The sequence below is a fragment of the Lonchura striata genome, chromosome 36, assembly GCF_050655825.1.
Source record: "Lonchura striata isolate lonStrDom1 chromosome 36, ASM5065582v1, whole genome shotgun sequence".
Classification (NCBI taxonomy): domain Eukaryota; kingdom Metazoa; phylum Chordata; class Aves; order Passeriformes; family Estrildidae; genus Lonchura; species Lonchura striata.
In genome coordinates this window covers 511,218-532,173 of record NC_140738.1, presented here as the reverse complement: position 1 = coordinate 532,173, position 20,956 = coordinate 511,218, and the positions used below count along the sequence as shown (strand labels likewise).

General features: G+C 47.7%; 2 protein-coding genes across 7 annotated transcripts in view; both read left to right on the top strand.

Annotated features, from left to right (window-relative positions):
* Positions 1-5,151, top strand: part of ACIN1 (apoptotic chromatin condensation inducer 1) — a 33,881-nt gene extending 28,730 nt beyond the window's left edge. The window contains exons 15-17 of the mRNA XM_085565472.1: positions 879-1,275; positions 3,327-3,427; positions 4,883-5,151. Coding sequence (XP_085421598.1) covers positions 879-1,275; positions 3,327-3,427; positions 4,883-5,122 — 738 coding nt within the window. The 3' untranslated portion in view covers positions 5,123-5,151. The remainder of the gene's footprint in view (positions 1-878; positions 1,276-3,326; positions 3,428-4,882) is intronic.
* A 1,441-nt stretch (positions 5,152-6,592) lies between these two features.
* Positions 6,593-18,413, top strand: NGDN (neuroguidin). 6 transcript variants are annotated; one of them, XM_085565367.1, is made up of 10 exons: positions 6,593-6,759; positions 6,849-6,920; positions 8,794-8,883; positions 10,513-10,597; positions 10,683-10,735; positions 13,192-13,297; positions 15,522-15,675; positions 17,021-17,210; positions 18,170-18,236; positions 18,358-18,413. In XM_085565367.1, the coding sequence occupies exons 1-10, from the start codon at positions 6,712-6,714 to the stop codon at positions 18,378-18,380; spliced, it is 888 nt and encodes a 295-aa protein (XP_085421493.1). In that variant the 5' UTR covers positions 6,593-6,711; the 3' UTR covers positions 18,381-18,413. The 6 variants fall into 6 exon arrangements, with proteins under 6 accessions (XP_085421493.1, XP_085421496.1, XP_085421492.1 ...); XM_085565366.1 differs by having other exon boundaries at positions 6,599-6,759; positions 8,743-8,883; positions 13,195-13,297; XM_085565365.1 differs by having other exon boundaries at positions 6,599-6,759; positions 8,743-8,883.
* Positions 18,414-20,956: the final 2,543 nt, after the last annotated feature.

Sequence of the window (20,956 nt, the reverse complement as noted above, 5' to 3'; positions counted from 1 at the left end):
GGGTGATTTTTGTGTAAATCCAGGATAAGTTTTGATGAATTTGGGCTAATTTCGACTAAATTTGGACTAATTTTGACTAAATTTCAACCAATTTTTATTAAATTTTTACTAAATTTTGACGAAATTTGGACTAAATTTCGACCAATTTTTACTAAATTTTTACTAAATTTTAACTAATTTTTACTAAATTTCGACCAATTTTTACTAAATTTTGACCCATTTTTACTAAACTTTGACTAATTTCGACTAAATTTCGACCAATTTTTACTAAATTTTGACGAAATTCTGACCAATTTTTAGTAAATTTCGACTAGTTTTTACTAAATTTTGACAAATTTTGGCTGAATTTTGACCAAGTTTTACTAAATTTTTACTAATTTTGACTGAATTTCGACCAGCTTTTACCAAATATTGACTAATTTCGACTAAATTTTTACTAAATTTTGACTGAATTTTGACCAATTTTTACTAAATTTTTACAAAATTTTGACTAATTTGGACTAAATTTTGACTAATTTCGACCAATTTTAACTAAATTTTGACTAATTTTGACTAAATTTTGACCAATTTTTACTAAATTTTGACAAAATTTCGATCAATTTTTACTAAATTTTTACTAAATTTTGACCATTTTTTACTAAGTTTCAACCAATTCTTACTAAATTTTGACTAATTTTGACTAAATTTCGACCAATTTTGACTAAATTTCGACTAATTCCAACTAAATTCTGGCCGATTTCCAGGCCAACCTCACCCCAATCCCACGCAAACTCCACTCTAACGACATGCAAATCTATGCAAATCCATGCAAATCCATGCAAATCCATGCAAATCTATGCAAATTTATGCTAATTTTTCTCTTCCCCTCCCCCCCGCAGCTGGACTTCCACCGCGGCCTCCTGGCCCCTCCCCCTCCCCCCCCGGGCCCCGCCCCCTTCCCCTCCCCCCCGGCGCGCCCCTCCCCCCCCCCGCCCGGCCCCGCCCCCCCGGGGGGCGTGTCCCCGGCCGGCCCCGCCCCCCGGGGGGCGGAGCCGTGGCAGTGGGCGGAGCGGGAGCGGGAGCGCTGCCGGCGGGAGCGGCTGCGGGAGCAGCGCGAGTGGGACCGCGGCAAGAGCCCCGCCCCCCCGCCCGGGACACGCCCCCCGGGGGGCGGGGCCGGCCCGGGACACGCCCCCCCCGGCAGGGAGGGGCGGGGCCAGCGCGGGCCGCGCCCCCCCGGGGGCGGGGACAAGGAGAAGGGGCGGGGCCAGAGGGAGGCCAGGCCCGAGAGGAAAGGTGGGCGGGGCTTGAGGGGAAAGGGGCGGGGTTTAATGGGAAAAGGGGCGGGGTTTAATGGGGAAAGGGGCGGGGCTTAATGGGAAAGGGGCGTGGCTTGATTGGGAAAGGGGCGGGACTTGATTGGGAAAGGGGCGGGGCCAGAGGGAGGCCAGGCCCGAGAGGAAAGGTGGGCGGGGCTTGATGGGAAAAGGGGCGGGGCTTGATGGGAAAAGGGGCGGGGTTAATGGGGAAGGGGCGGGGCTTGATGGGAAAGGGGCGGGGCCAGAGGGAGGCCAGGCCCGAGAGGAAAGGTGGGCGGGGCTTAATGGGAAAGGGGCGGGACTTGATTGGGAAAGGGGCGGGGCCAGAGGGAGGCCAGGCCCGAGAGGAAAGGTGGGCGGGGCTTAACGGGGAAAGGGGCGGGGCTTCTGGGAAAGGGGCGGGGCTTGATGGGTAAAGGGGCGGGGCTTGAGGGAAAGGGGCTTAATGGGAAAGGGGGCGTGGCTTGATGGGGAAAGGAGTGGGGCTTGAGGGGAAAGGGGCGGGGCTTGATGGGGAAAGGGGCGGGGCCAGAGGGAGGCCAGGCCCGAGAGGAACGGTGGGCGGGGCTTGATGGGGAAAGGGGCGGGGCATGGTGGGGAAAGGGGCGGGGCTTAATGGGGTAGGCGGGGCTTTATGGGGAAAGGGGCGGGGCCAGAGGGAGGCCAGGCCCGAGAGGAAAGGTGGGCGGGGCTTGATGGGGAAAGGGGCAGGGCATGGTGGGGAAAGGGGCGGGGCTTGATGGGGAAAGGGGCGGGGCTTGATGGGGAAAGGGGCGGGGCTTGATGGGGAAAGGGGCGGGGTCAGAGGGAGGCCAGGCCCGAGAGGAAAGGTGGGCGGGGCTTGATGGGGAAAGGGGCGGGGCTTGAGGGAAGGGGGCTTAATGCGAAAGGGGGCGGGGCTTGATGGGGAAAGGGGCGGGGCTTGATGGGGAAACGAGCGGGGTTTAATGGGGAAAGGGGCGGGGCTTGATGGGGAAAGGGGCGGGGCTTGATGGGGAAAGGGGCGGGGCCAGAGGGAGGCCAGGCCCGAGAGGAAAGGTGGGCGGGGCTTCGGAAAGGGGCGGGGCTTGATGGGGTGGGCGGGGATTAATGGGGAAAGGGGCGGCGCTTAATGGGGTGGGAGGGACTTAATGAATGTGGGAGGGGCTTCAAAAAGGGGCGTGGCTTAATGGGGTGGGAGGGCCTTTGGGAAAAGGGGCGGGGCTTGATGGGCTTAATTGGGGTCGGGTTAATAAGGGGATGGGCTTAATTGGGGTGGGTGTGATTTAAAAGGTGGGCGGGGCTTTGAAAATGGGCGGGGGTCTGGGAAGTGGGCGTGGCTTAATGGGGTGGGAGGGGCTTGGGAAAAGGGGCGGGGCTTGGGAAAAGGTGAGAGGGGCTTAATGGAAGTGAAGGGGTTTAATGAGGGGGAGGGGTTTTATTAGGGGTTGGACGGGCTTAATTGGGGTGGGTTAATGAGATAGAGGGGCTTAATTGGAAATGATTATATATGTACATGGGAGGGGCTTAATTACCATATATGGGCATGGGAGGGGCTCAATTCCCATATTAAGATATTGGAGGGAGTTAATTAGCATATATGGACATGGGAGGGGTTTAATTACCATATATAGTCATGGGAGGGGCTTAATTCCCATATTAAGATATTGGAGCGGGTTAATTAGCATATATGGGCATGGGAGGGACTTAATTACCATATTAAGATATTGGACGGGGTTAATTAGCATATAAGGACATAGGAGGGTCTTAATTACCATATATGGGCATGGGAGGGGCTTAACCCAGAGTGGGCGGCGCTTAATTAGCATATATGGACATGGGAGGGGCTTAATTAGCATATATGGACATGGGAGTGGCTTAATTAGCATATTTCGACGTGGGCGTGGCTTAACGACGAGTGGAAGGCGCTCAACGCCCTCACCACCTCATTAGCATAAAGCGGGAGCGGCTTAGGGGCGCGATATGCAAATGAGGGGTGGGCGTGGCCCTGAGGGCGTGGCCACGCCCCCTTTTTTGCCCCTCCCCCAGAGAAGCCCACGGAGGAGCCCCCGGCCAAACTATTGGACGATCTGTTCCGGAAAACCAAAGCGGCGCCGTGCATCTATTGGCTGCCGCTGACCGACTCCCAGGTGCTCTTTTGCATGCATTTGCATACGGCCCGCAAGGGGCAGGGGGCGGAGCGGGGGGTTTTGGGGGGGAAATTTGGGGTTTTCGGGGGGAAATTTGGGATTTTGGGGAAAATATTTGGGATTTTTGGCAGAAAATTTGGGATTTTTGGGGGGAAATTTGGGATTTTTCAGGGGAAATTTGGAATTTTCAGGGGAAATTTTGGATATTTGGGGGATTTGGGATTTTTGGGTGAAAATTTCGGTATTTTGGGGGGAAATTTGGGATTTTTGGTTGAAATTTGGGAATTTTACGGGATTTTGGGGTTTTTGGGGGGGAAATTTGGGGTTTTCGGGTGGAAATTTGGGGTTTTTTGGGGAAAAATTGGGATTTTTGAAGGAAATTCGTGATTTGGAGAAAATTTTGGATTTTTGGGGGATTTCAGGATTTTTGGGAGAAAATTTGGGATTTTTGGTGGGATTTTTTGGGAGGAAATTTAGGATTTTTGGGGGGGAAATTTTGGATATGTTGGGGGGAAATTTGGGATTGTGGGGGGGATTTGGGGATTTTTGGGGTGGAAATTTGGGATTTTTGGGAAATTTTGGATTTTTGGGTGGAAATTCAGGCGGAAATTTGCGATTTTTTGGGGGGGAATTTGGGATTTTGGGGAAAATTTTGTATTTTTGGGGGGATTTGGGGATTTTTGGGGTGGAATTTTGGGATTTTTGGGGAAATTTTGGATTTTTGGGCGGAAATTCAGGTGGAAATTTACGATTTTTGTGGAAAATTGGGTCTTTTTGGTGGGAAATTGGGGATTTTTGGGGGAAAATTGGTCTTTTTGGTGGGAAATTGTGGATTTTTGGGTGAAACTTGGTCTTTTTGGTAGGAAATTGTGGATTTTTGGGGAAAATTGGGATTTTTGATGGGAAACCGGGGGATTTTTGGGGGAAACTTGGTCTTTTTGATGGGAAATTGGGGATTTTTGGGGGAAACTTGGTCTTTTTGATGGGAAATTGGGGATTTTTGGGGGAAAATTGGGATTTTTGGTGGGAAATTGTTGATTTTTGGGGGAAAATTGGGAGTTTTGATGGGAAATTGGGGATTTTTGGGGGAAAATTGGGATTTTTGGTAGGAAATTGTGGATTTTTGGGGGAAAATTGGGATTTTTGGTAGGAAATTGTGGATTTTTGGGGGAAAATTGGTCTTTTTGGGCGAAAATTGGGATTTTTGGTGGCAAACCGTGGGATTTTTTTTTAAAATTTTTTTTGGTGGCGGTAAAACCCGTGGATTTTACCACAACACCCCCCATAAATTCATCTAAAAAACCCCCAAAATTTGCCTTGAAAAACCCCAAAAACAACATAAATTCCCGAAAGTGCCGATTTTTTCGGGGTAAAAACGCCCCCCCGGCCGCGCCCCGCGGGGCGGGGCCGGCGGGGCGCTGATTTGCATGGATTTGCATGGATTTGCATGCGCAGCTGCTGCAGAAGCAGGCGGAGCGGGCGGCGCGGGCGCGGGAGCGGGAGCGGCGCCGGAAGGAGCAGGAGGAGGCGGAGCTTCGGCCGCGCCCGGGGGGCGGGGCCAAGGAGGGGGGCGGGGCCAAGGACGGCCCCGCCCCCCCGCGCGCGCCCGGGGGCGGGGCCAAGGAGGGGGGCGGGGCCAAAGGGGGCGGGGCCCGGCGGCGGCGCAGCCGCAGTCGCAGCGCCCGGCGGCGCTGACAGGGGGCGCAATAAAGGAGAGAAACGGAGAGCGTGTGGGGAGTTTGGGGGGAAAAGGGGGGATTTGGGGGAATTTGGGAAATTTGGGGGGGAATTGGGGGGGAATTGGGGGGAAAAATGGGGAATTTGGGGGGAAAAAAGTGGATTTTAGGGGGGAAATTGGGAAATTTGGGGGGGAAAAATGGGGATTTTGGGGGAAAAACGTGGAGTTTTGGGGGGAAATTGGGGAAAAAATGTGAAGTTTAGTTTAGGGGGGAATTTGGGGGAAAAATTGGGGAATTTGGGGGAAAAATGGGGGATTTGGGAAATTTAGGGGGGAATTGGGGGGAAAAATTGGGATTTTGGGGGAAAAAAGTGGAGTTTAGGGGGGAAATTGGGGGGAAATTGGGAAATTTGGGGAGGGAAAATGGGGATTTTGGGGGAAAAACGTGGAGTTTTGTGGGAATTTTGGCGGGAATTTGGGGGAAGTTGGGAATTTTGGGGGAAATTTGGGAAAAAAATTGGGAATTTTGGGGGATATTTGGGAATTTGAGGGGAAATTGGGAAATTTTGGGTGGAAATCTGGGATTTTTGGGTTGAAATTGGGAATTTTTCAGGGCATTTTTTCGGAGTAAAAAAATGGGAATTTTGTGGCCAATGATTCCAGGGGGCGGGGCCGTGCTCCCGTGTGGCCCCAGAATTTCGGGGGGAAAATTGGGAATTTTGCGGGAAAATTGGGAAATTTGGGGGGAAATTTGGGGATTTTTTGGGGTAAAATGAAAAATTTGGGGGAAATTTTGAATTTTTTGGGGGAAATTGGGATTTTGGGCAGAAGCCTGGGATTTCTGGGGGGAAAAATTCGGGATTTTTGGGGAGGAAATGGGGATTTTTCTGGTGAAAAGTTAAATTTGGGGATGGAATTTGGGATTTTTGGGGCGGAAATGGGAATTTTCCGGGGGAATAAATGGAAATTTTGGGGGAATAAATGGAATTTTGGGGAATAAATGGGAATTTTGGGGGGAATAAATGGAAATTTTGGGGGAATAAATGGGAATTTTGGAACCCTGGGGGTGACCCGCGGCGTTCAGGGTGGGTTTGGGTGGCTCAAAGGGGATTTTTGGGAGGAAAGTTGGAATTTTGGGGGGTAAAAAAATCGGAACTTTTGGGGAGTTTTTTGGCGTTGCGGGCGCTGGCGAGTAAATGCTCGCCTCCCATTGGCCGCCGCGCCTGCCAATCATAGATTTCATGGCAGCCATTGGTTAATTTCCCTCGTTTAGGCGGGACGCGCGTTATCCCGCCTTTCTCCTTTCCTATTGGTCAGTTTAACTCCTTTCCGCGCTCTGATTGGTTTTTTAAGCTGTCAATCACTTCCCGCCTCCACTGCGCCGGGCGGGAGTTTTTCCCTCTGTGGGCGGGACTTTCCCGCGCTCCTCACCTTTTGATTGGCCGCCGGGCGGCGCGCCGCGCTCTGATTGGCTCTTCAAGCCGTCAATCATTTCTCCGCTGCGGGCGGGACGCTTTCGCGCTCCTCGCGTTCTGATTGGCCGCGGCCGGGACTTTTCCGCGCCTCTGATTGGCTGCGCCGGTTCCCCCTCACGCTCCTTTCCAACATGGCGGCGTCCGAAGCGGTGGCGCTGCTGGAGACGCTGCGGGCTCAGGTGAGATGTAAAAAAAACCCCAAAAAACCCCAAAAAAGCGCCAAAATCGGCTGGATTTGCCCCAAAACGCGGCTGTCGGGCCCGCGCAGGCGGCGGAGGTGGCGGCGCACGGGCGGGAGCTGCTGCGGAGAGTGAGGGGGGGACGGCTGGACACCGAGGAGGTACCGGGGACTGGCGGGTCAGGGGGTTGGGGGGTTAAAGGGGATTTTGGGGAATTTTAAGGGATTTTGGGGAAATTTGGGGGTTTAAAGAGGATTTTGGGGGGTTTAAAGGGAATTTGGGGGGTTTTAAAGGGATTTTGGGGGGAATTTGGGGGTTTAAAGGGAATTTGGGGGTTTTTAAAGGGAATTTTGGGGGAATTTGGGGGGTTTTAAAGGGAATTTGGGGGAATTTGGGGGGTTTAAAGGGAATTTTGGGGGGTTTAAAGGGAATTTGGGGGTTTTTAAAGGGAATTTGGGGGTTTTTAAGAGAATTTGGGGGGTTTTAAAGGGAATTTTGGGGGTTTAAAGGGAAATTTTGGGGGGGTTAAAGGGAATTTTGGGGATTTAAAGGGATTTTGGGGGGTTAAAGGGATTTTGGGGGGAATTTTGGGGGTTTAAAGGGGATTTGGGGGTTTAAAGGGAATTTTGGGGGAGTTTTAAAGGGAAATTTGGGGGTTTAAAGGGAATTTTGTGGGGTTTAAAGGGAATTTTGGGGAGTTTAAAGGGAAATTTGGGGATTTAAAGGGAATTTGGAGGTTTAAAGGGAATTTGGGGGAATTTGGGGGTTTTTAAAGGGAATTTGGGGGTTTTTAAAGGGAATTTGGGGGGTTTAAAGGGAAATTTGGGGGTTTAAAGGGAATTTGGGGGGTTTAAAGGGAATTTGGGGGAATTTGGGGGTTTTTAAAGGGAATTTGGGGGTTTTTAAAGGGATTTGGGGGGAATTTGGGGGGTTTAAAGGGGATTTGGGGGGTTTTAAAGGGAATTTGGGGGAGTTTTAAAGGGAATTTGGGGGATTTAAAGGAAATTTGGGGGTTTAAAAGGAATTTGGGGGGTTTTAAAGGGAATTTTGGAGGTTTTTAAAGGGAATTCTGGGGGGTTTTTAAGGGATTTGGGGGGAATTTGGGGGATTTAAAGGGAATTTGGGGGGTTAAAGGGAATTTTGGGGGAATTTGGGGGTTTTAAAGGGGATTTGGGGGTTTTAAAGGGAATTTGGGGGGTTTTAAAGCGAATTTTGGGGGTTTAAAGGGAATTTGGGGGGAATTTGGGGAGTTTAAAGGGAATTTGGGGGTTTTAAAGGGAATTTTGGGGGTTTAAAGGGAATTCTGGGGGTTTTTAAAGGGAATTTGGGGGTTTTAAAGGGATTTTGGGGGTTTAAAGGGAATTTGGGGGGTTTTAAAAGGAATTTGGGGGAATTTGGGGGTTTTTAAGGGAATTTTGGGGAAATTTGGGGGTTTTAAAGGGAATTTTGGGAGTTTTAAATGGAATTTGGGGTTTTTAAGGGATTTTGGGGTTTTTAAAGGGAATGTGGGGGTTTAAAGGGAATTTGGGGGTTTAAAAGGAATTTGGGTTTTTTTTAAAGGAATTTGGGGGTCTTTAAAAGGATTTGGGGGTTTAAAGGGAATTTTGGGGGGTTTTAAAGGGAATTTGTAGGAATTTGGGGTTTTTTAATGGGAATTTTGGGGAGTTTTTGGGGGGAAATTTTGGGTGTTTTGGAGTGGATTTTTGGGGTGAATTTGGGGTGTTTTGGAGTGGATTTTTGGGGTGAATTCGGGGGATTTTGGGATGAATTTTGGGATTTTTTGGGATGAATTTTGGGGATTTCAGTGCTCTGCAGTGACTCCTCCCGGCCACCAGGGGGAGCCACATCTGAGGCCTGAATTGGGATTCAATTGGAGAGAATTTTGGGGATTTTTGGGGTGAATTTTGGCGGATTCGGGGCGGGATTTTTGGGGTGAATTGGGCTGAATTTTGGGCTGAATTTGGGGGGTTTTGGGGCCCGCAGGGGCTGTCCCTGCTGGAGCTGCGGCCGCAGCTGCTGCTGGCTTACCTGCAGGACCTGGCTCTGCTCGCCGCCTCCAAAAGCCGCGGCGCCTCCCTCGGCCTGCAGGGGGCGACGCTGGGGCGGCTGCTGGAGACCCGAGTGGTGAGAGGGGCTTTTGGGGGGAATTCCGGGGATTTTGGGGAAATTCGGGGGGAATTCCGGGGATTTTGGGCAAATTCGGGAGGAATTCTGCGTGGTTTGGGGCAAATTCAGGGAGGTTTGGGGCAAATTCAGGGAGGTTTGGGGCAAATTCGGGGTGAATTCTGGTGAATTTGGGGAGGTTTGGGCAAATTTGGGGTGAATTCTGGTAAATTTGGGGAGGTTTGGGCAAATTTCAGGGGGTTTTGGGGGGAATTCCGGGGATTTTGGGCAAATTTGTGGCATATGGTCAAATTGTGGAAAAGTTTGGGCAACTTTTTGGGGGTTTTTTGGGGGGAATTCTGGGGGTTTTGGGGCAAATTTGGGGGGAATTCTGAGGGTCTGGGAGGAATCCTGGGGGTTTTGGGGGGATTTGGGGGGAATTCTGGGGATTTTGGGCAAATCTGGGCGGGTTTTGGAGCAAATTCCGGGGATTTTGGGGAAATCTGGGGGGAATTCTGGGGGTTTGGGAGGAATTCTGGGGGTTTTGGGCAAATTTGTGGCATATGGTCAAATTCTGGAAAAATTTGGGCAATTTTGGGGGGAATTCCGGGGATTTTGGGCAAATTTGGGAGGAATTTCAGGGGTTTTGGGCAATTTTGGGGGGAATTCTGGGGATTTTGGGGCAAATCTGGGGGTTTTGGGGGGAATTCTGGGGATTTTGGGCAAATTTAGGGGGGAACTCTGGGAATTTTGGGGCAAATTTGGGAGGAATTCTGGGGGGTTTGGGCAAATTTTGGGGGGAATTCTGGGGATTTTGGGCAAATCTGGGGGGAATTCTGGGGGTTTGGGAGGAATTCCGGGAATTTTGGGCAAATTTGTGGCATATGGTCAAATTGTGGAAAAATTTGGGCAATTTTGGGGTGAATTCTGGGGATTTTGGGGCAAATCTGGGGGTTTTGGGGGGAATTTTGGGGGTTTTGGGCAAATTCGGGGGGAATTCCGGGGATTCTGGGCAAATTTGGGGGGATTTTGGGGGGAATTCTGGGGATTTTGGGCAAATTCGGGAGGAATTCCGGGGGGTTTGGGCAAATTTTGGAGGGAATTCTGGGGATTTTGGGCAAATCTGGGGGGAATTCTGGGGGGTTTGGGCAAATTTGGGGGGATTTTGGGGGGAATTCTGGGGATTTTGGGGCAAATCTGGGAGGTTTTGGGGGGAATTCCGGGGATTTGGGTCAAATTCGGGGGGAATTCCGGGGATTTTGGGCAAATTTGGGAGGAATTCTGAGGGTTTGGGAGGAATTTCAGGGGTTTTGGGCAAATCTGGGTGGGTTTTGGGGCCAATTCTGGGGATTTTGGGCAAATCTGGGGGGAATTCCGGGGGTTTGGGAGGAATTCCAGGGATTTTGGGCAAATTTGGGGGGGTTTTGAGGGGAATTCCGGGGATTTGGGTCAAATTCGGGGGGAATTCTGGGGATTTTGGGCAAATTTGGGAGAAATTCTGAGATTTTGGGCGGAATTTTGGGCAGGGTTTTGGGGGTAACTCCGGGGATTTTGGGTTAATTCCGGGGGGGTTTTGGCGATATTTTAGGGGGCTTTAGTGACTTTTGGGATAACCTGTGGAATTTCGGGGCGGAATTCCGCCTTTTCCAGGTGCTGGAGAAGCTCCGCCCCCTGGAGCTGCGGCTCCGGCACCTCCTGGAGAAGCTGCTGAGGGCGGCGGCCGCCGGGGGGCGTGGTCAGTGCCGGCCCCGCCCCTTCCCGCCACGGCCAATCGCCGGCCCCGGCCGCCCTTGATTGACGGCTGCCAATCATCCCGACAGGTGCCGAGGACCCGCTCAGCTTCCGCCCCGCCCCTTCCAACATGGCGGCGCAGGTGGGGGCGGGGCTTGAGGGAAAGGGGCGGGGCTTAAGGGAAAGGGGCGGGGCTTGAGGGGAGGGGGCGGGGCTTAAGGGGAAGGGCGGGGCTTAAGGGGAAGGGGCGGGGCTTAAGGGGAAGGGGCGGGGCTTAATGGGAAGGGGCGGGGGCTTGAGGGGAAGGGGCGGGGCTTAAGGAAAAGGGGCGGGGCTTAAGGGAAAGGGGCGGGGCTTAAGGGAAAGGGGCAGGGCTTAAGGGAAGGGGCGGGGCTTAAGGGAAAGGGGCGGGGCTTAAGGGAAGGGGCGGGGCTTAAGGGGAGGGGCGGGGCTTAAGGGAAAGGGGCGGGGCTTAAGGGAAGGGGCGGGGCTTAAGGGGAGGGGCGGGGCTTGAGGGAAAGGGGCGGGGCTTAAGGGAAAGGGGGTGGGGCTTGAGGGGAAGGGGCGGGGCTTGAGGGGAAGGGGCGGGGCTTAAGGGGAGGGGGCGTGGCTTAAGGGGAAGGGGCGGGGCTTAAGGGAAGGGCGGGGCTTAAGGGGAAGGGGCGGGGCTTAAGGAAAAGGGGCGGGGCTTAAGGGGGAGTGGGCAAATTCACCCGAAATTCCATCAAAATTCACCCGAAATTAACCCAAAATGGACCCAAAATTAATCCAAAATTACATCAAAATTCACCTGAAATTGACCCAAAATTCACCCGAAATTCACCCAAAATTCTATCAAAATTCACCCAAAATTCCATCAAAATTCACCCCAAATTCCATCAAAATTCACCCCAAATTCCATCAAAATTGACCCAAAATTCACCCAAAATTCACCCAAAATTCAACCAAAATTACATCAAAATTCACCTGAAATTGACCCAAAATTCACCCAAAATTCACCCAAAATTCATCCAAAATTCCATCAAAATTCACCTGAAATTGACCCAAAATTCACCCGAAATTCACCCAAAATTGACCCAAAATTACATCAAAATTCACCCAAAATTAACCCAAAATTCACCCGAAATTGTCTCAAAATTCACATGAAATTGACCCAAAATTGACCCAAAAGTCACCCTAAATTCATCCAAAATTCACTCCAAATTCCATCAAAATTCTCTCCAAATTCACCCAAAATTACATCAAAATTCACCCGAAATTGACCCAAAATTCACCCAAAATTCACCCAAAATTCACCCAAAATTCACCTGAAATTGACCCAAAATCCACCCACAATTCATCCAAAATTCCATCAAAATTCACCCGAAATTAACCCAAAATTAACCCGAAATTCACCCAAAATTAATCCAAAATTCCAGCAAAATTCGCCCCAAATGCACCCAAAATTAATTCCAAATTCCATCAAATTTCACCCGAAATTAATTCAAAAGTCCTTGAAATTTCACCCAAAATTCTCCCCAAACTCACCCAAAATTTACCCAAAATTCACCAAAAATTAACCAAAATCCCCCATAATTCACCCCAAATCCCCCAAAATCGCCCCAAAACGACCAAAATTGACCAAAACCAGCTGAAATCAATATGCAAATCAGGCCAAAATGGGTGGGGCTTAAGGGGAGAAGTGGGCGGGGCTTAAGGGCAAATTGGGCGGGGCTTAAGGGTTAAATGGCGGCTATTAAGGGGTTAAAGGGGCGGGGCTTGGGGAGGAAAGGGGCGTGGCTTAAGGAGAAAGGGGCGGGGTTTAAATGGAGATGTAGGCGTGGCTTAAGGGAAAAGGGGCGGGGTTTAACATGAGTTGGGCATGGTTTAAGGAGAAAGGGGCGGGGTTAACAGGAAGTGGGCGTGGCTTGAGGAGAAAAGGGGCGGGGTTTAGACGGGGTGGGCGTGGCTTAAGGTGAAAGGGGCGGGGTTTAAGTGAGTGAGCGTGGCTTCGGGGGAAAGGGGGCGGGGTTTAAATGAGTGGGCGTGGCTTAAGGGAAAGGGGCGGGGTTTAAATGAGTGGGCGTGGCTTAATGGAAAGGGGCGGGTTTAACATGAGGTGGGCGTGGCTTAAGGAGAAAGGGGCGGGGTTTAACATGAGGTGGGCGTGGCTTGAGGAGAAAGGGGCGGGGTTTAACATGAGGTGGGCGTGGCTTAAGGAGAAAGGGGCGGGGTTTAACGGGGTGGGCGTGCCTTAAGGGGAAAGGGGCGGGGTTTAACGGGGTGGGCGTGGTTTAAGGAGAAGGGGGCGGGGTTTAACATGGGGTGGGCGTGGCTTGAGGAGAAATGGGCGGGGTTTAACTGGGTGGGCGTGGTTTAAGGGGAAAGGGGCGGGGTTTAACGGGGTGGGCGTGGTTTAAGGGGAAAGGGGCGGGGTTTAACAGGAGGTGGGCGTGGCTTGAGGAGAAAGGGGCGGGGTTTAACGCGGTGGGCGTGCCTTAAGGGGAAAGGGGCGGGGTTTAACGGGGTGGGCGTGGCTTGAGAAGAAAGGGGCGGGGTTTAATTGGATGTGGACGTGGTTTGGGCGGTGGGCGTGGCCTGAGTGGGCGTGTCCCGCAGGAGGAGGAGGAGGAGGAGGAGGAAGGCCGAGGGGGCGGAGCCAAAGCGCCGGGGCTGGGGGGGGGGCGGCGCTACGTGCCCCCCCGCCTGGTGCCCGTGGCCTGCGGTGAGTGACCCAAAATGGGCCCAAATCGGCCCAAAATGAGCCCAAAATGAGCCCCAAATCTGCCCGAAATCTGCCCGAAATCTGCCCGAAATGAGCCCCAAATCTGCCCGAAATCAGCCCAAAATCTGCCCAAAATCAGCCCAAAATGAGTCTGAAATCTGCCCCAAATCAGACCAAAATCGGCCCAAAATGAGTCTGAAATGAGTCCGAAATCTGCCCCAAATCAGCCCAAAATGAGGCTGAAATGAGCCCAAAATGAGCCCCAAATCTGCCCAAAATCAGCCCAAAATCTGCCCGAAATCAGCCCAAAATGAGTCTGAAATGAGCCCAAAATCCACCCAAAATCTGCCCAAAATGAGCCCGAAATGAGCCCAAAATCTGCCCAAAATCTGCCCAAAATCGGCCCAAATCGGCCCAAAATGAGCCCGAAATGAGCCCAAAATCCACCCAAAATCGACCCATAATGAGTCCGAAATGAGCCCAAAATCTGCCCAAAATCCACCAAAAATCTGCCCCAAATCAGCCCAAAATGAGCCCCAAATCGGCCCGAAATCAGCCCAAAATGAGTCCAAAATCAGCCCCAAATCTGCCCCAAATCGACCCAAAATCAGCCCCAAATCTGCCCCAAATCAGCCAAAAATGAGCCCAAAATCTGCCCCAAATGAGTCCGAAATCTGCCCAAAATCAGCCCAAAATCAGCCCCAAATCCGCCTGAAATCAGCCCAAAATAAGCCCAAAATCAACCCAAAATCTGCCCCAAATCGCCCGAAATTCACCCAAAATTCACCTGAAATCTGCCCGAAATCAGCCCCCATTTTTAACCAATTTCACCCCATCTTTTCCCCAATTTTTCCCATTTTTTTTCACCACTTTATCCCCATTTATTCCCCATTTTTTCCCCGTTTTTCCCCATTTATTCCCCATTTTTTCACCGTTTTTCGCCGTTTTTTCACCGTTTTTTCCCATTTTTCTTATTTTCTCCCATTTTTAACCAATTTTACCCCAATTTCTTCACCATTTTTAACCCATTTTCCCCCCATTTCATGACCATTTTTCCCCCATTTTTTCCCCCTTTTTCGTCGTTTTTTCACCGTTTTTTGTCATTTTTTCACCGTTTTTTCCCATTTTTCTTATTTTCCCCCATTTTTAACCAATTTCACCCCATCTTTACCCCAATTTTTCCCATTTTTTTCCCCATTTTATCCCCATTTTCCCCCCCGTTTCATCCCCATTTTTTCCCCGTTTTTCGTCATTTTTTCCCCGTTTTTTCTCCGTTTTTTCCCCATTTTTTCCCCCGTTTTTCCCATTTTTTCACCGTTTTTTCCATTTTTCTTATTTTCTCCCATTTTTAACCAATTTTACCCCAATTTCTTCACCATTTTTAACCCATTTTCCCCCTCATTTCATGACCATTTTTCCCCCATTTTTTTGTCATTTTTTCGTCATTTTTTCGCCGTTTTCCGCCGTTTTTTCACCGTTTTTCGTCATTTTTTCGTCACTTTTTCACCGTTTTTCGTCATTTTTTCCCCGTTTTTCGCCGTTTTTTCACCGTTTTTCGTCGTTTTTTCCCCATTTTTTCACCGTTTTTCGTCATTTTTTCACCGTTTTTCATCATTTTTTCACCGTTTTTCGCCGTTTTTTCACCGTTTTTCGCCGTTTTTTCGCCGTTTTTCCCCTTTTAACCGATTTCTGTGTTTTTCCCCCCATTCCAGAGCCCCCCAAGGACGCCGTTTCCCGATCCCGATCCCGGCTCCTTCTCCGGGCCCTGACCCCATTTTTTCCCCATTTTTCCCCATTTTTTCCCATTTTCACCATTTTCCTTATTTTCCCCCATTTTTAACCAATTTCACCCCATCTTTACCCCAATTTTTTCCCGTATTTTTTTCACCATTTTATCCACATTTCCCCCCCATTTTTTCCCCGTTTTTCGCCGTTTTTTCGTCATTTTTTCACCGTTTTTTGTCATTTTTTCACCGTTTTTCACCATTTTTCTTATTTTCCCCCATTTTTAACCAATTTCACCCCATCTTTACCCCAATTTTTTCCGGTTTTTTTTCACCACTTTATCCCCATTTATTCCCCATTTTTTCCCCGTTTTTCGTCGTTTTTTCGTCATTTTTTCGCCGTTTTTTGTCGTTTTTTCGCCGTTTTTTCACCGTTTTTCGCCGTTTTTTCGCCGTTTCTCCCCTTTTAACCAATATTTCCCTTTTTCCCCCCATTCCAGAGCCCCCTGAGGACGCCGTTTCCCGCTCCCAATCCCGGCTCCGGCGCCGGGCCCTCTCCTCGCTGGCGCTGCGGGAGCTGCGGGACGAGTTGGGGGAGGGGCCCCGGCAGGAGGGGGAGGGGCCGGGCCACGCCCCCCCCGCCCAGATCCACAGGTGGGAAATCCGGGAATTCCGGCGGAACGTTCCGGAATCCGCCCGGAACTCCTTTGGGAATTTTTTGGGATTTTTTGGGGATTTTTTTGGGATTTTTTGGGGCGATTTTAACGATTTTTATGGGATTTTTTTTGAATTTTTTTTGATATTTTTTTGAGCAATTTTAAGGGATTTTTATGGGATTTTTTTGGGATTTTTATGGGATTTTTATGGGATTTTTTTGGGATTTTTATGGGATTTTTTTGGGATTTTTATGGGATTTTTATGGGATTTTTTTGGGATTTTTATGGGATTTTTTTGGGATTTTTATGGGATTTTTATGGGATTTTTTTGGGATTTTTATGGGATTTTTTTGGGATTTTTATGGGATTTTTTGGAATTTTTTTGGGATTTTTTTGGCACTTTTTGGACAATTTTAGGGGATTTTTTGGGGATTTTTTTGGATTTTTATGGGATTTTTTTTGAATTTTTTTCGACAATTTTTGGGGGCAATTTTAAGGGATTTTTATGGGCTTTTTTGGAATTCTTTCGACATTTTTTTGGATAATTTTAAGGGATTTTTGTGGGATTTTTTTGAGTTTTTTCGACTTTATTTTTGGGGAATTTTAAAGGATTTTTGTGGGATTTTTTGGGGATTTTTTTTGAATTTTTTTAGGATTTTTTGGGGAATTTTTTTGGCACTTTTTGGACAATTGTAGGGGATTTTTTTGGGATTTTTGGGGATTTTTTAGGGGATTTTTTGGGGATTTTGTTTAAATTTTTTTAGGAATTTTTCGGGATTTTTTTTGGCACTTTTTGGACAATTTTCGGCAATTTTTTGGGGATATTTTGGGATTTTTTTGAATTTTTAGACTTTTTTTTTGGGGCAGTTTTAAGGGATTTTTATGGGATTTTTTTGGGTTTTTTTGGGGTTTTTTTGGGAAATTTTTTTTCAATTTTCGAGAATTATTTTGAAATTTGGGGAAAATTTTTAAGGATCTTTCAATATTTTTTTGGAGATTTTTGGGGAATTTCTTGGGTTTTTTGGGGGAATTTTTTCGGGAATTTTTTTGGAGTTTTTTTGGGAATTTTGGGAAAATTTTTTGGGTGAAACTTGGGGGATTCTGTTCCATTTCTGGGTCCATTTTGGGGTAAATTCGGGTGATTTTGGTCCATTTTTGGGTAAATTTGGGTGAATTTGTCCCCTTTCAGTGGAATTTTCCCAATTTTGGGGTAAATTTGGGTAAATTTGGGTGATTTGGTTCCCTTTCAGTGGATTTTGCCCAATTTGGGTCAGATTTTGGGGTAAATTCGGGTGATTTTGGTCCATTTTTGGGTAAATTTGGGTTATTTCATTCCCTTTCAGTGGATTTTGCCCACTTTGGGTCAGATTTTGGGGTAAATTCGGGCGATTTTGGCTCCGCAGGCGCCGCTTTGAGGAGTCGATGCTGCGGCGCCTCAGCGCCCCCTGGCGGCCGCCAAAGGGGGCGGGGCCAGGCCTGGATGACGTCACCAACCTCGGGGCGTTTCCCGCCCTTTTGGGAGCGGCCAATCAGGTGCGGGGGGCGTGGCCTGGGGGGGAAAAAGGCGGGAAAATGGGGGGAAAAGGCGGGAAATGGGGGAAAAGGCGGGAAAATCAAATTTTTGGGTCGATTTTCTGGATTTTTGGGGCGGAATTCTTTGGGAATTTTTGGGCTGAATTTGGGGGATTTTGGGGGTCAATTTTTGGGGAATTTCGGGTTGAATTTGGGGTTTTTGGGGGGGATTTTGGGGGATTTTGGGATGGATTTGGGGTTTTTGGGGGGTCAATTTTTGGGGAATTTCGGGTTGAATTTGGGGTTTTTGGGGGGGAATTTGGGGGATTTTGGGGTCAATTTTTTGGGGAATTTTTTGGGGTCAATTTTGGGGGGTTTTGGGCTGAATTTTTAGGGAATTCCGCGCTGAATTTGGGGGATTTTGGGGTCAATATTTGGGATCAGTTCTGGGGAATTTTGGGCTGAATTTGGGGGATTTTTGGGATCATTTTTGGGGAATTTTGGGGCAAATTTTGGGCAGAAATTGGGAAATTTTGGGTTGAATGTCGGGGGGGGTTTTAGGATCCATTTTTGGAGAATTTTGGGGTTAATTTTCTGGGGAATTTTGGGACAAATTTGGGGGATTTTGGGGCTGAATTTTTGGGGAATTTTGGGCTGAATTTCGGCGATTTTAGGGCCACGTTTTTGGGAATTTTCGGGTCAATTTTGGGGAATTTTTGGATCACTTCTGGTCATTTTGAGGCAGAATTTTTAGGGAATTTTGGGAATTTTAGGGTCAAGGTTTGGGGAATTTTTGGATCAATTTTGGTCATTTTGGGGCTGAATTTTTAGGGAATTTTGGGCTGAATTTTGGGAATTTTAGGGCCAAGTTTTGGGGAATTTTTGGGTCGATTTTGAGGAATTCTTGGGTTAATTTGGTGGATTTTGGGGCGGAATTTTTGGGGAATTTTGGGCCGAATTTGGGGGATTTTGGGGCTCAGGATTCGTCGGAGCCGCCGCAGAAAAAGAGGAAGAAACAAAAATCGGGGAAGAAGAAAGGGAGGAAGGGTGAGTCCGGTTTAAACCGGTTCAAACCAGTTTAAACCGGTTTAAATCCCTTTAAACCGGTTTAAATCCCTTTAAACCGGTTCAAACCAGTCCAAACCAGTAACTCCCAGTTCCCCCCCAGGTTTCCGCCGCCGCCGCCGCTGATCCTCCAATAAAGATCCGTGATTTTCTGCCTCATTTGCATCTCATTTGCATTTCTTTCCGGCCTCGCCAGGGGTGGGGGGAGGGGGTTTATACTGGGAGGGGAAAAAAAACCACAAAAAACCCCCCAAAAAATCAAAATTTTCCCCCAAATTTTTGAATTTTTTTCAATTTTTCCCCCGATTTTTTTTTTTCAAATTTTTTCCCAAAATTCCCATTTTTGTCCCTGAAATTCCCCCCAGTTTTTTTTTTAAATTTGGGGATATTTCTCACAAATTTCACCTTTTTAAAAATAAAAGCTGCCCAAAATTCCCAAAAACCTTTTTTTTTTTGACACTTTTTTTTTTTGAATTCCAAATTTCCTCCCGATTTGCACTGGAATTTTTGGGTTTTTTTTTAAATTTCCCCCACAATCACATTTTAAATCGATTTTTTCCCCAAAATTTCTCCTTTTCCCATTGATTTCCCCAAAATTCTGCTCTTTAAATCCGTTTCCCCCCAAAATTCCGATTTTTTCACCTATTTTTCCTCAAACTTCCTTAATTTTTGTTATTTTTTCCCAAAATACTCCTCATTTTAAATGGATTTTTCCCCAAAAAAAAATGTTTTTACTCTTTTTTCCCCCAAATTTTTACCATTTTCCTGATTTTTCCCCTAAATTTCCCAATTTTCCACAAATTCCCCCAGTCTTTCTCCTTTTTCCCCAATATTTCCCAATTTCCCCCAAATTTCTCAAATTTCTCCCAATTTTCCCAATTTCCCCTCAAAATTCCCAAAATTTTCTTTTTTCCCCAAATTTTCCTTTTTTCCCCGATTTTTCCTCATTTCCCCCCAAATTTTCCTTTTTTTCCCCAAAATTTCCCCCAAAATTCCCCCAAATTTCTCCTTTTTCCCCCAAATTTTCTCTTCCCAAATTTTCCCCATTTTTCCCCATTTCCCTCAAATTTCTGAATATTTCCCCAAAATTTCCCCTTTTTACCCAAATTTTTCCAGGTTTTCTCACAAAATTTCTTTTCCCCCAATTTTTTTCCAAATTTCCCTGAAATTCCCCCAAATTTCTCCTTTTTTCCCTAAATTTTCTCTTTTCTTCCAAATTTTGCCCAAAATTTCCTATTTTCCCCTCAAATTTCCCATTTCTCCCCATTTTCCCCCTTTTTTTCCCCATTCTTCCCATTTTTCCCATTTTTCCCAAATTTCTCCTTTTTTTCCAAATATTTGCCTTTCTTCCCAAATTTTCCCCAATATTTCCCCATTTCCCCCAATTTCCCAATTTTTTCCCCATTTTCCCAATTTTTTTCCCCAATTCTCTGCATTTCCCCCATTTTTTCCCCGTTTTTCCCCAATTTCCACCAAAATTTCCCCATTTCCCCCCATTTTTCCCCATTTTTCCCAATTTTTTCCCCATTTTTCCCCCTTTTTTCCACATTCTTCCCATTTTCCCCTATTTTTCACAAATTTCTTCTTTTTTTCCAAATATTTCCCCTTTTTTCCCAAATTTTCCCCCATTTTCCCCCAATATTTCCCATTTCCCCCCAATTTCTCCCATTTTCTCCCAATTTTTCCCCATTTTTCCCCAAATTTCCCCTTTTTCCCTATTTTTCCCCATTTTCCCCCATTTTTCCCCATTTTCCCCATTTTTTTCCCCAAGATTTCCCCATTTTCCCCAATTCTCTGCATTTCCCCCATTTTTTCCCGCATTTTTCCCCAATTTCCCCCAAAATTTCCCCATTTCCCCCCATTTTTTCCCGTTTTTCCCATTTCCCCCCAAATTCCCCAATTTTCCCCCATTTTCCCCATTTTCCCCCAAATTTCCCCCATTTTTCTCCAATTTTTCCCCATTTTTTCCCCATTTTTCCCCGTTTTTCCTCAATTTCCCCCAAAATCTCCCCAATTTCCCCCAATTTCTCCCATTTATTCCCCATTTCCCCCCATTTTTCCCCATTTTTCCCCATTTTTCCCCATTTTCCCCCATTTTTCCCATTTTTCCCCATTTTCCCCCATTTTTTCCCATTTTCCCCCATTTTCCCCATTTTTTCCCATTTTTCCCCACTTTTTCCCATTTTTCCCCCTTTTTGCCCATTTACCCCCAAAATTCCCCAAATTTCCCCCATTTTTCTCCATTTTTTCCCCATTTTTTCCCCATTTTTCCCCGTTTTCCCCCATTTTCCCCATTTCCCCCCATTTTCCCCCATTTTTCCCCATTTTCCCCACTTTTTCCCATTTTTCCCGATTTTTCCCAATTTTCCCCCAAAATTCCCCATTTTTTCCCCATTTTTTTCCCATTTTTCCCCATTTTTTTCCCATTTTTCCCCAATTTCCCCCAAAATTTCCCCATTTCCCCCCATTTTTTCCTATTTTTCCCATTTCCCCCCAAATTCCCCAAATTTCCCCCATTTCTCTCCATTTTTTCCCCATTTTTTACCATTTTCCCCCATTTTCCCCCATTTTCCCCCATTTTCCCCCATTCCCCCTCTCCACCAATCCCCGCCTCCCTCTCATCCCGCCCCTCTCCTCTCCACCAATCCCCGCCCTCCTTCCATCCCCTCCCCGCTCCCACCAATCCCCGCCCTCCTTTCCCC